General features: G+C 53.9%; 1 protein-coding gene across 4 annotated transcripts in view; it reads right to left on the reverse strand.

The window, feature by feature from the left end:
* GSN (gelsolin) overlaps nt 1–12559 on the reverse strand; it is a 49504-nt gene that overhangs the window by 16657 nt on the left and 20288 nt on the right. For 2 of the 4 annotated variants that reach the window (XM_053656354.1, XM_053656352.1), the window contains 2 exons: nt 5216–5420; nt 4341–4495 (listed from right to left, as the gene is read on the reverse strand). In XM_053656354.1, the coding sequence (XP_053512329.1) occupies nt 4341–4495; nt 5216–5411 (351 nt within the window). In that variant the 5' untranslated portion in view covers nt 5412–5420. Of the gene's footprint in view, nt 1–4340; nt 4496–5215; nt 5421–6810; nt 6850–6931; nt 7165–12559 lie in introns of those variants that run through there. The other 2 variants (XM_053656351.1, XM_053656353.1) reach the window with 2 other exon arrangements.

Consider the following 12559-nt stretch of genomic DNA (forward strand, 5'->3'; position numbering starts at 1 on the left):
ATGGGGAAAGGAAGAGGGTTGAGTTGAAGGAAATTCTGGCCTAGGGACTGGTACCTTCCGGCAGATTTCATGCCACTTCCTGCCTCTGAATTCACAAAGACCTCCAGGGCCTCTTTCCTGGATCAAAAAGCTGCAAACATTCCTTTCTCAAGACCAGCATTTCCCAAAGGATGTTCTCAGGAACCCCAGCTCCTAAGACATGCTTCAAGAAAAGGGTTGGGGGGGGGAGGAGGAAGGGCTTCCACCAAGGCCAGAAACGTACCCGCTCCTTGCTGCTTCACTTTACAGAGTGAGGCCAAGTCTGACTCTCACCACACATGCCATGAACAACATGGAAGCGTTTGTGAAATGACAATGCCCACTGTTCTGAGCACTTGGCATGTGTCATCTATGAGGCAGGTGTCATTATCCCCATCTTATAGATGTGGAAAGTAGGGCCCAGAAATGAAGGGATCTGCCCAAGATCTCACAGGGAGTAAAAGCTGAAGCTACAATTCAAACTCAGATGTGACTGAATCTATAGGTTCTTCTTTCCCTGACATCAGGCCTTCTTAGGGCACCGGTTTCTAGGGTCACTCGGGATGAGAGGCAGGAACAAGCCACTGTTCAGAGCAGTCTTGCAAGTAGAAATTACATTTTCCTTTGGCAAGTGGAGCGCCCTCTTGTGTCCTTTCTTGGTATCAGCATGAGACCTTTCAAGAGCATCCCCTTGGGCTCAGCAGGGTTGCCAAGGTGTTCAAAAGGCCTTTCCTTCTGCCCTTCTTCCCTGCTTCAAGGGCCGTCCTGCTGGGGAGCAGGTGAGGAAGGGCAGCTTGGGGGAAAGGTGTGCCACCCTGTGCTCACCCGGTAATGGGGATGCCACTCACTAAGTCCTTGCCAAGGTCTAGGGCACCTGCTTTATAGATGCGCAGTGTGGTGATCACAAGCCCCAGGTAGAGGTCTCATTCCACCACTTCACAGGCAAAGAAACTGAGGTACATGTAAGTTAAGTCCAGTGTCCATGGTCGCAACTAGTTGGCGGCAGTGCTGGGTTTTACCCCCAAGCTCACTGTTCCGGGGACCCAGCCACCCTAAGTCTGCCAGCCCAGTCATTCCTGCGTGTGTGCGGCAGCCCAGACCTGGGGGCTTCCTTCCGCTGGAGGTAAAGAGACAAAGGATCTAGAAAGTGCGAGTGTTTCCATGGACTCCTCAGAGACGAGGAAGTGAAGGGAAAGAAAGACCCCAAACTTCTTTTTCATGCATCTCTAAAATATTTCATTTGTTCAAGCATGCCTTTTATTTGTTATTTTAAAACAACAGAAAATTTTTAAAGGGGTTGGTTTGTGTTATAAATCTTGGTTTCAACAAATTATCTGTATATAAATGTATACCATAAAAGAATACTTGACTTTTAATAATTTCCTGGTTAATGAATTCTCCTGATCTATACGATTAAGACTTGAAGAGGCAAGTTAACAAAATAATAAAAGAAAGCTCTTAGAAGACAGTGGACCTACAGATGCAGGAGGCAGGAATTTTTTGAAATTTTTACTATTTGTTACTGTTTCTACTTTAGGATTGCTTATCGCTTTGTGTGGTCTAATCATTATGGGGGTAGGCGCTAGCATCAAATTATGTGAACAAAATTTAATAGGACAAATTGTTTTAAAAGCCACTTTCCAAATTAAAGTAATGATATATATATATGTGTCATATATATAGTTCTATATCTATAACAAATATACATACCTATATGTTCACAGTATAAGAGAAATTATCCACCATTCAGTGTACATTTCCAAGAGCAGAATCATGGGGGACTTTTACTTTTGAAAACCTGTATTTCTATAGTGTTTACCATTTTACAATAAGCTTGTATCATTCTTGTCGTCAGAAGAAGGGAAAATATATACAAAGATGTTCAACTGCTTACAAAACAAAGGAAAACGAGTGGCTGGGGCTGGTCCCCTGCGCCCTCGAAGGCGGAAGAGTCCCTCCTCTAAGAAACAGGAGCAACGTGGGAAGGGGGGCGGAGGGGAAGGGTTCGTGCTCCCGGCGGTCAGGGGTGTCTAGGATCAGCCAGCCCAGACTGTGTTTGAACAAAGGGTTTCAGATAACCTAGCCCCAAGGGGTCTCTAGGGTTCTATCTGAAGTCAAGGAGGAAAAGCAGGAAAAGGAAAAGGAGGAGGACCCACCAGAGGATTCTGAAAAGTGCAGACTCTTTAAATAGGATTTGTGGGGTGCAGAGGAAGATGAGACAGGCGCTGTGACAGCCCTCCTCATAGCCCCTGTCCCCTCCCTGCCCCTTCTCCCACCTGGGGACAGAAGTGGCTCTGAGGTGCAGGCTTTCACAGGAACAAGTCTTGTGTAACAAGCTCTGCTCCTCAGGGATCTATAATTGATGAGGGCTCCAGGCCAAGAACCTCGGGCTGAGCTTGCCAAGTGAGGGGGCAGCTGGAGGACTTGCCGAAGGTGGAAAACAGGACCAGCCTGGGACCTCATATTTGTGAGTTCCAGGAGCCAGGAACTTTCAGGACTGAAGTCCCAAATCTGGGCCTGGATTGGGAACTCATTCCTCAAGAGTATGGGCCAAGAACATCCTGGAAAAATCCTCAGAAGATGGAAAAGGCTAGCTAAACATGCAGATTCCTAGGCCTCATCCGAGCTAAGATCATGGACCAGGGAACCCTGAAGTGTCTACTCTGAACCAGGTCCGTGCTGGCCCTTCACAGCTACATTTGAATCCCAGCTCCGTCACTTACCAGATCTGCTGGGAGAGGTCAGAGGACAAGCTGCTTAACTTGTCCACAAAACAGCAACAATAAGCAAGCACTTGTTACATAATCGATAAATGTTTGCTGAAGGAATCCCAAACGGGGAACGTGTGAGAGCACACACCCAGAGGCACGCAGCTGGCCAAAGCCTCACAGTTAGGGACGTGTGGCCTCGGGACCAGAACCTCAATCTCTCTGGCTCCTGGTCAAGTGCTCTTTCCACTTCCTGCTCCAGGAGCTACAAAAAAGGCCGGGTACTTCTTTAGGTCGGGGGACGCTCTCACCTCTCCTTCTTCAAGGTACCACAGCCCCAGAATGGGACAAAGGAAGGAGAGCTGGAGAGCTCTGCAGGAGCTGTGGGCACACGTGAACTGGCCAACAGGGGGCGCTAATGAGCTCTGGGAATCCAGCCGCTAATGAGGTCTGGGAAACGCCCCCCCCCCAGGGGGCCCTGTTTGCTCCCAGCACACACCCTGTGCTCTGCTATCTCAGCCTCACTAGCACTTTCCCATCAACCAATTCCCTGTGCTTCACTGGGCAGACAGGGTCACCACCCTGTTTATGCAAAGGACCCTGAGGCCCAGAGAGGGACAATAATTTTTATAAAACCACATGGCACATCAACAACATCAACTTGGCTTGAGAGACAGGCTGGTGTAATGAAAAGAATGCTGGGAGTCAGGAGATCTGGGTTCTGGTCCCAGCTCTGGGACTGACTTGCTGTGTGACCCTGGGCGAGTTGTTTAATCACTCTGTGCCTCAGTTCCCCCTCCATCCCTGAAAATAAGAGATTTGGACTCTGATATTAAGGTCCATCAAAGCTTGTGATCCCCTCCCTGTCCTCACCAAAGAGAACTCCTGCTTCATAAAAGTACAGCTTTGCCTGAGCCCTTCCAAGGTGCCAAACCCCACGCAAGGCATTTCCCAGCTACACTTTCACTAAATCCCCTTCCAAGGCCTGAAGGGCAGGTATAATTCGCTTTCCTGTAACCAAAGAGGAAAGGGAAGCTCAGGGAGGCCAAGTGGCTTGCAAATGCCACACTGCATATTAGGGCACAGCCTCTCAGGGCTCCTAGCTTGATTTTGTTCAGCCCCACCTGGCTGGGACCTCGAAGAGAAATCTGTGTTGGTTCAGACTCCTTAGAGTTCAAGTTCAAGGGGAATTCTAATGAACAGAAAGAGGAATGTGATCCAGGGTGCCCTTTCAAATACCTAACCTGGAACCCTCTGTTGGCAGGGAACAAGAACTCAGGGTGCGGAAACAGGACTAGGCCCAAGACCAAGATAAGTGAGCGGCTGAGTTTCCACCCATGGCCCACCCCTTTCTGCTGAGGTTAGAAAGACAACGCTGTAAAGTGGTGGGGAATTTTCTTCTCTTCATTTTAAGATAAGGAACCAGAGACTCAGAGAGGGAGTGTGATTTGTCCGACGTCACACAGGAAGGGCACAGGATTCAAACGTAGGGCCGGCCAACTGCAAAGGCTGAGCTCTGACCTATCTGCCCACGTCACCCCACAAGGCTGAAAGGAAAGTGGACCTGAACGAGTCCTGTCACTGGTGCATTTGTCCCCGCCAACTGGGACCCACCTTGTATTTGAGGCCGGACTTGAAGTAGCCGAGGAAGGTGGGCGACTCGAAGCCCTGGACCTCGCGGTGCTGCACAGCTCGACCGTTCAGGTAGTCATCCAGCTGCACGGTGAAGATGGCGGCCGCCCCGCTCTCATCCTGGCTGCACTCGTTGCCTGGGGGACGTCAGAGCAGCGTAAGCCCAGCTTCCAGAGAGTAGTCCCAGCCTCCTACGGAGGAGGAGCCCAGAGCCCCCAGCACTGTGCTAGCCTGGCTGTAGAAGCTGGGCAGACCCCTGCCTTCCATGAGCCTCAGTTAATTCATCTGTATAATGGGGAGACGGGAGCCAGACTCCGTGGTCTCTGAGAGTCCTCCCTGCTCCAACATACCCCGCTACACTCACCTCCTTTACCTGCCCCCCCTGCACTCGCTCAACCCTGCTGAGCATGAAGTCATGCCTGGGAGCAGCAATTCGGATCAGGAAACTGAGGCTCAGTGAAGGGGAAGGACTTACAGTCACACGGCAGAACTGTGGTGGGGACTCCAGGCTCCCAACTCTGAAGGGCAAACTGGGGCATGGCTGGGGCCGGGCCAGGGAAGCTTATGGAGGGGGCTCGGGGTCCCCAAGTCACCCCAAATTCTGAATGCTGTACTAACTTGAACTTGTTTAACCCTCACAACACCCCTGTGATATAGTGGGGTGCTCTAGCATCATGGCCACTTTACAGAGGCACTGAGTGACCTGCCAAAGGACAGAGCAGGGCTCCGACTGGAGCAGGCTGGCTCTAGGGTGCGGGAGGATGTAACCCCCTAGCCACACACTTTAGTTCCCGTGGGGCTGCTGGGAGACCACACGGCAGAGGGCTGTGCTTTACGGGGGTGGGGTCCGGCCTCACCCAGCCAGTAGTGGAGGTCGTACTGCAGGTTCCCGTTCCTCAGCTGCACCGTCTTCAGGATGACATACGCGTCACCTGTGAAGAAGTCTCCGTAGAGGTTGGTTGGCACAGGCACCAGGTCGAACTTCTCCACGCGCCAGATCTGCAGGCCGGGCTCCTTCCCTGCCTTGAGGAACTCGGGGTGTTCCACCACCATGCTGCTGGGCTGGAAGAGAGGGGGCGGAGCCTGAGCAGGGGCCGAGGCCGCAGCGGGGAGAGAGCCCAGCGGGGAGAGAGCCCGGGCGCGAGGGAGGGTGCTTTCTAGCACCAAGAGCATCACACTTGAGCCTCTGACTCTCCCCGCCCCCAAGTCGGGCCTAACCCCTTCTATAGCCCGTCCGGACGAGAGAGCAAACAGAGCGGAGTTTAGGCTCCGAAATCTGTCTTTGGCCAAGCGTCTGTCTCTCCTACTCAGTTCTCCAGTGTTGGGGAGGAAAAGGGTGCTACCTCTTCTCATCCCTTCTTAGTGCCAATTGGTTGGAAAACGGAGGGACAGAGTGGTGAAGTGACTCTGCCAAGGATCCCCAGCGAGGAAGTGGCAGAGAGGGAATTGCCCCAAGCTCTAAGAGCACGAACTCTGGGAGCGTGGGGAGACCCCCTCCGATGGAAATGGTAAATCTGGGGGTCCCCAGGGGCTCAATGTGTTCCAGCATCCTCAGTGGCTCTTAGAACTAGAAGGCTCCTAAGGGAGCTCCTCCTTCAACCGTATTCTGCAGACAGGGGAACTGGGGCCCAGGGAGGGGAGGAGACTGGCCCAAACCACACAGCAGGTTTGCTTTGGCTCTTTGGAAGCGGGAAGATTTCCCATGCCTCACCCGTGCCCCACCACACCCCAAGGAGGTCTAAATGACTTGGCCCAAGTGGCCTCCTGCGCTGTCTGCCTCCTCCCTCCTGCCCCCCAGCACCCCACCCCCAAATTCCATTTCTTGGAAAGGTGGAGAGGATGCAGGCAGGGTCTGCAGGAGCCTGCTGGAGACCAGGTGGTCAAGGATGGGGGAAAGGCCGTCAGACATGCAGGAGGGCTGGAGATGCAGCAGAGTGGGACTGTTAGCCTGGGGCCGAAGGGCAGAACTCAGCAGGCACGTGTCACCTGGCCGGAGAACAGATATGGTGGGAGAGGTCAGAGAAACCAGACGGAGAGAACTCGGGCAGAGGGGTGGAGAAACATAAAAGCGCAACAGGAGAGAGGAGAAACCAGACGGGACGGAGGAGGTATCAGAGAGAATAAATAATCATAATGATGATAAGCAGGTAGAGGTGAGATCATACAAGGAAGAGGCAGAAAATACTGGCAAGGCAGAAATAAATCAGAGGAAAAAGAGAAACCTGAAATGGCAGACATGAGAAGAGGGAAGGAGAGAAATCGGGCAGAGGGAAAGAGACACTGGAGGAGAAAAGTGACAGATCAGGTGGCGGGGATGGGTCAGAAATCAGAAGGCAGGGAAGAAAAAGAAATCCGGCCAAGGCGAGGTTAGCCTCTAGGGAGGGAAACAGCCAGGTCCCGGAGGCTCCCACCCCCATCCATGGGAGCCCCGGAGGCAGCAAGAAATACTTACAAAGCAACAAAACAGTTTTTCCATTCTAGACCTGAATTACTCCCCTTTTCCTAGTGCTGTATCTGCAAGAACTTACAATAGAGAGTTACTCCGGGAGCCCCCGGGCCCCCTGGGCACTCACCCGCCCTTGAGTCTGCGGTGCCTGGGTCGCCACCCGAGACACCCCCCGCGACGCGGTGGCCACACGGGCCTGCGGCGACAGCGCGCACAGCGCCAGGATCAGGGCGCAGAGCATCGCAGACACAGAACTTTGCGGAGCCATGGCGGCGGCGACTGCAGGAGACCCAGCCGGCACCCGAGGCCTCCCGGTCACTGATCTTAAGTAGTCGCTGGCCCACCCCGCTGGAGCCTGGACCGCCCTGCAAGGAGGGCTGGGGGCAGGGCCGAGCCCGGCCCCCAAGGGCCTGCCAGGGGCGGGGATCTGGCCTAGATTTTGGAGACATCTGGGTTCGCACGGAGACCAACCCAATCGGGCGTGGCCACCCCTTCCCCCACTCCCCCAGCTCAGGGGGGCGGAGACCAGGCACGAGCTTAGCATACAGCAGGCACTACCTCTGTGTACACTAAGTGGGCGCCTTCAGGAAAGTTGGGGAGTCCAGCTCAGCCTCCTGTGTGACCCACGCAAGACCACTCCCACACCTAACATCTCCAGCATTTACTGAAGGCTTTCCACGCTTCATAACATCCTTTATCCTTTACAGAGAGGGAATAGCGACAGTGCATATAACGGGGATCACTGCGTGCAGGGTACCCAATCAGCCTGCACACCACTAGGAACCGGGATACGCAAGATTGGAGCCCGGGCACTCTGGGGCGGCCTGTCCACCCAGGCGGCACGCGGCTGCCACCACCAGCGAGGGCTGCCACCACCAGCGAGGGGCGGCCTGGACCCCTGGGCCAGCGGGACTCGGGAAGGGGCGGGCAGACCTCTCACCTCCTGCAGCTGCCGCTTCTCCTCTGGTCAAGACCACCCCCTCTTTTCTTCTTTTTAAAAAGTTTTTATTCCTTTTTCTTCAGTCTTTCTTTGTATTGGTTTCAGGTGTGCAGAATAGTGATTAGACAATCAAAAAAGTTTTTATTCTTAAAATGTTTATTTTTTTTTATCAAGAGTTAAAGTAACATATTCGTACCCAGTTGTTATCTCTCAACCCCACGTATTTCTTCCAAGGAGCAAAGTGTTTTCCCCAGATGATGTCGGGGTTCACCTTCACGTCTTAAGTAACAACTCCTGTTGCTTTTTGTAGTTGTTTCCAGTTTTGTTTTTTGAGTGGGGCTTTTTTGTTGTTGTTGTTGTTGTTGTTTTAGGACCTATCTCTTGGCTCCCCGAGAGAAGACAGAGCTTTAAGACTTTTTCCAACTCCTCCACCCCCTTCCCAACCCTCCCCCCCCCACTCGGAGGCACAGGGTCCCTGGGTCACGAGCAGTGCAATTCAGAATCACCTGGTCCCACCAACCCCTCTCTCCTGCCTCCCACCACCCTGCTGGACTGACCTCTACTTCCAAGGTCCCCTTGCATCCCAGCACGCCCCCTCTCCCCACAGCCCCCTGTGATGACGGGAAGGAGAATTGGGGAGCTGGGGAATCGGGGACCTGGCTTTGATTCCCACCTCCACTGTGTGCAAGTTATTTTCCTTTCCTATGCCTCAGTCACCTCATCTACCAAGGGGTACAGTAGTTTCTGAGGATTCAGTCGGTTTCTGCGTATGAAAATGGCCCGGATGACAGCCAGGTACATGGGGGCTCCCATCCCCCTTCCCCACTGCCAATAGTGGCCCACCGCCGCCCCTCCTGGAGCCCCGCCTCCATGTAACCAGGCTTGAGTTGGCTCTCCACCCTCCACTGCTCCCTCCTACTGAAGGAGTCTGCAGGTGGATAAAGGGCTACGGGGTCTCACACAGAGTGAAAAAGATTCCAGATTGTAAGGGTTGTAAGAAGACTTCATGGAGGAAGGGATTTGCAGCCTGAGCATTGAAGGACAGGGAGCAGGGAGATTAAGAAAAGGCATTTTTGGAGAGGGACCAGCATGGGCAAAGGGCAAGCAAACACAGGCCACATGCAGCGAATAGTGGTGGGATCCGGCCTGAAACGCAGGGGACGAGGAGATGAGGCTGAAAGGGCGGCAGGAGTCGTGGGGCCCCGGGGGCCACACGGAAGAGTGCCTCTCTGGGCGGATGGCAGTTGCGGGGAGATGCCGGGTTCTCGGGGCTCGCGGAGCCTGCAGTGGGCCAGCTGGGGCCTCAATTCAGAGAGCTCCCCAGTCTCCTTGGGCACTCCGGAGGACTGCAGGATTATAAAAACCCCACGGTTCTCATATGCTCTGATGGAAGCACAAACCAGCTCTCACCTCTCTGGACAGCAATTTGATTACCCAGACTCAAAACACACAGTGCAACCATAGACCCACTTCCCTCGGAATCACTTACAAAGGCACACAAAAATATACGTGCAAGGGTGTTCACTGAAGCCTTGTTTGAAGAAAACTGGAAGGGACCCAAATTTCCTGGTTAAAGAAATTACGGAGCTGCCACACAATGGACCACTCTGCAGCTGCGAAGTCAGAATGAGCCAGCTCTGGTGGTGCCTGGCACACAGTAGGCACACAGTAACCACAGAGAGATCTCCGAGCACAAAAAGTAAACCGTACAACTATTAGCGCCTTTCCTCTTTTTCAGAAGGACATCTGTTTCTGCATATACCCTTTAAAAGTCACGGAAGACGAACAGAAAACTGTCAAGGCAGTTTGCTTGGAAGGGATGACAGGAGAGAAGAGTGAGCGTTGCCCACCTGCCGGAGGCTGCAGTGAGCGAGCGCCGGGTTCCCTGGAGTCAGCAAGAGGAAACACTGGAGGGAAAGAAACCTTCTAACACTGGATTATGGAGATGGCCACACAACTGAAAACGCTACTAAAATTCAGAGTGTTGTGCGCTTACAATGGGTGAATCATTATGGCAGGTAAATTATACTTTAATATATCTGCTTAAAATGAAAAACTTGCTCTGGGGTTGGTTAAAAATAATTGATGAGTATGTGTCTATTGTAGTGGGGTTTTTTTTTTTTTCTTAAAACACTGATCTAGAAATACTACCTTTAAAATCCAGACAAACAGGAAGAAGAAATCTCCTTGTCAGCCCAGCCCCTGAGTGAGCATGGGGCCTGCAGCTGTGCAGTCCCTCCCTGGAGCAGCGTGGCCCTGACCTCCTCAGCTGGTGATTCACAGAGGCTGCTGCAGCTTGGCCTTGCCCCAGGGACCTGACGAGCAGCAGTCCAGGGTCACTGGCTCTCAGGTTAATGATCACAGATGCCATGCAGCTTTGCCTGCCACATAGCTCTGGAGCCTAGGCCCTCGGCACTGGAGACCCAGTGAATGGGCCCAGACCCTGGCCTGGCCCCGGCCCCGGCCCTTGGAGACCCCACAGCCTGGGAACTCTTGCTACAGGGCAGAGATGTGTGGAGCCTGTGATGGGGGCAGCATGGTCTTATGCTGCCCTTCTCCTGTTGAGTGCAGGAGAGTGGGAGAATTTGGGTACAGGAGAAAGGTCCCCAGGTAGAAAGGAAGAGGCCCGGTGCTAGGCAGGACTCTACCACTGATATCCTGGGTGATGTTAGGCAAGTCACCATCCTCCTCTGGGCCTCAGGTCTCCACTGCAAAAGATGGGGAGGCCCCTATGCTATTCCCAGCTCCAGCATTCCCAGCTACTGGCTGTGCAGCCACAACCAGCACCTATAAGTCTCTGAGCCTCAGGGTTCCCAACTACAGGTCCTCCTGAATCTGACAGTCCAGGGCCCCTGACCCGTGGGAGGCACGGCCACCACCAGTGGCAGCACAGCCACCTCTCCTCTGGGCCCAGACGCCTCTGGGAGAAGAGAGGGGAGGAAGGCGGGAGGCGGGGGAATCCCAGACTGTCTCTTCACAGCAACCAGGGGAAAAGAACATGAAAGTTCCCATTATCCATATGGGGAAACTGAGACTCAGGAAGATTCAGTCACTTGCTCAGGGTCACCCAGCTGGAAAGAGGCATTGCTGAGACTCCAACACAGTGTGGCTAGCTCCTGTCCCCACCTCTGTCTGGAGGGATCAAGCAGGACCTCCTGCACCGTCCAGGCCTAGGCAGGGAGCAGCAGTGTCCTTTCCAGGTAAAGGGTTACAGTTGCTAAGCCAGTGAAGCCCAAGCCAGGCCTGGCAGCCAGGAGTCTCTGGGGCAGCCGTCCCCACCACACCTCCCAGGCCAGGGCGGGAGGCTGCATCGGGAAAGCGCTCCAGCCCTCCACACACCTGTGTGAGCACCCAGGGCAAAGGCATGTCCTAGGAAGGTCCCCGGCTGTGGCCACTGAGTGGAAGATGGACTGTGGCACCTACACTCTATGCCACTCGTGGGCACTCAGGTCGGGTACAGTTTCTGTGCCTGGGGAGGCCGCCCGGCTCTGCCACCCCCACTGTATGAGTGCATCCTAGTCCCTTCCCCTCTCTGGACCTCAGTGGCCCCCTTAACCTCTGATCTTGGGAGCTTCTTGCCCTTACCCAGCGCCACACACAGTAGGCAGCTATTCGGTAGCTTTCCCCACGAAGGAGCTGTAGAGCTCCCCTCCTTCCCCTGTAGCTGGCCCCAGGACCCCCACGACCAGCTCCAGCTGTGTTCCCTCTGGGTCCTTGGGCTAGTCGCCATGTCTTTCTGGGCCTCCCAGAGTCTGGAGGAGACGACCTCACCCTTCACTCTGGGCCACAGTGTACAAAAGACCTTGGCCAGCCTAGGAGACACCGCCCTGTTCTTTCTCTTCACCCCAAATGCTGTTGTTCTGAATTTCCCAGAAACCGGCACTCACGGAAAGCCTTCTCTGGGAGCTTGTTTGCTTCCTGGCCCACGCTGTTCTCTGAGCCCTCGTGGGAACACCCATCCCTCTGGCTAGGATGTTGCTAATTGGGACAATGGTCAGTTAACAGAGACACCAGTTATGAAACCCAGTGAAACTGGACAGGGCCTCAGTGAGGTATGGAAAGCACCGTGGACTTGCGATCAGGGCCTCGGTTTCCTTATCTATACAATGGGAGAATGATACGTATCTCACAGGGCAGTGAGGGGGCCCAAGGGCCCAAAGTAAGAGCTTCCCACCAGTGAGCCCCTTTCTTCTTGACCTGTCTGCTTCTTTGCAGAGGCCTTTGTTCAGCATTGGAGCGCCACATGAGGGCAAGTGGGGCGGGAGAAAGGTTACAGACTCCACAGTGAGATTCTTGAGTTCAGGTCCGGCTGTGTCACCTAGAACAAATTGCTGTCCCTCTCTAAGCCTTGGGTCCCTCGTTTGTCAATAAGCATAGTGATGCCCACTTGCAGGACAGTTGGGATCTCTGGAGGGAGATGGCTAGGGTACAGTGCACAGAGTAGGACTGATTAACAGCATGTCTATTAGTCCATTTTCTCTCTGTAGATGATGACGCCAAGAACGACAGTGTGACTTCTCAGAATCACATGCAAGTACCTGGCGGAGCAGACCTAGAACCCAGGTCTCTTGGTGATCAGGCCAAGGCCAAGGCCTGTCTCCATGACATGAAAGAGCCCCTGGAAGGGCCAGCTGGCTCTCTGTGTTGGCACAGTCTGTCTTGGGTGTGGACAGTCACTGGGGAGACAGCAGTGGGGCTTGGCTGAAGCCACCTCCAGGAGGCCAACTATCCCAGGGAGCGAAGCCACTGGCCCGTTCCCAGCTTCCGGAGGCAACCCCACCTAGTGCTGAGAGCCAGGGCAGGACATTCAGAGAG

Source organism: Artibeus jamaicensis, unplaced genomic scaffold (assembly GCF_021234435.1).
Source record: "Artibeus jamaicensis isolate MK-2021 breed Jamaican fruit bat unplaced genomic scaffold, CSHL_Jam_final scaffold_1964, whole genome shotgun sequence".
Classification (NCBI taxonomy): domain Eukaryota; kingdom Metazoa; phylum Chordata; class Mammalia; order Chiroptera; family Phyllostomidae; genus Artibeus; species Artibeus jamaicensis.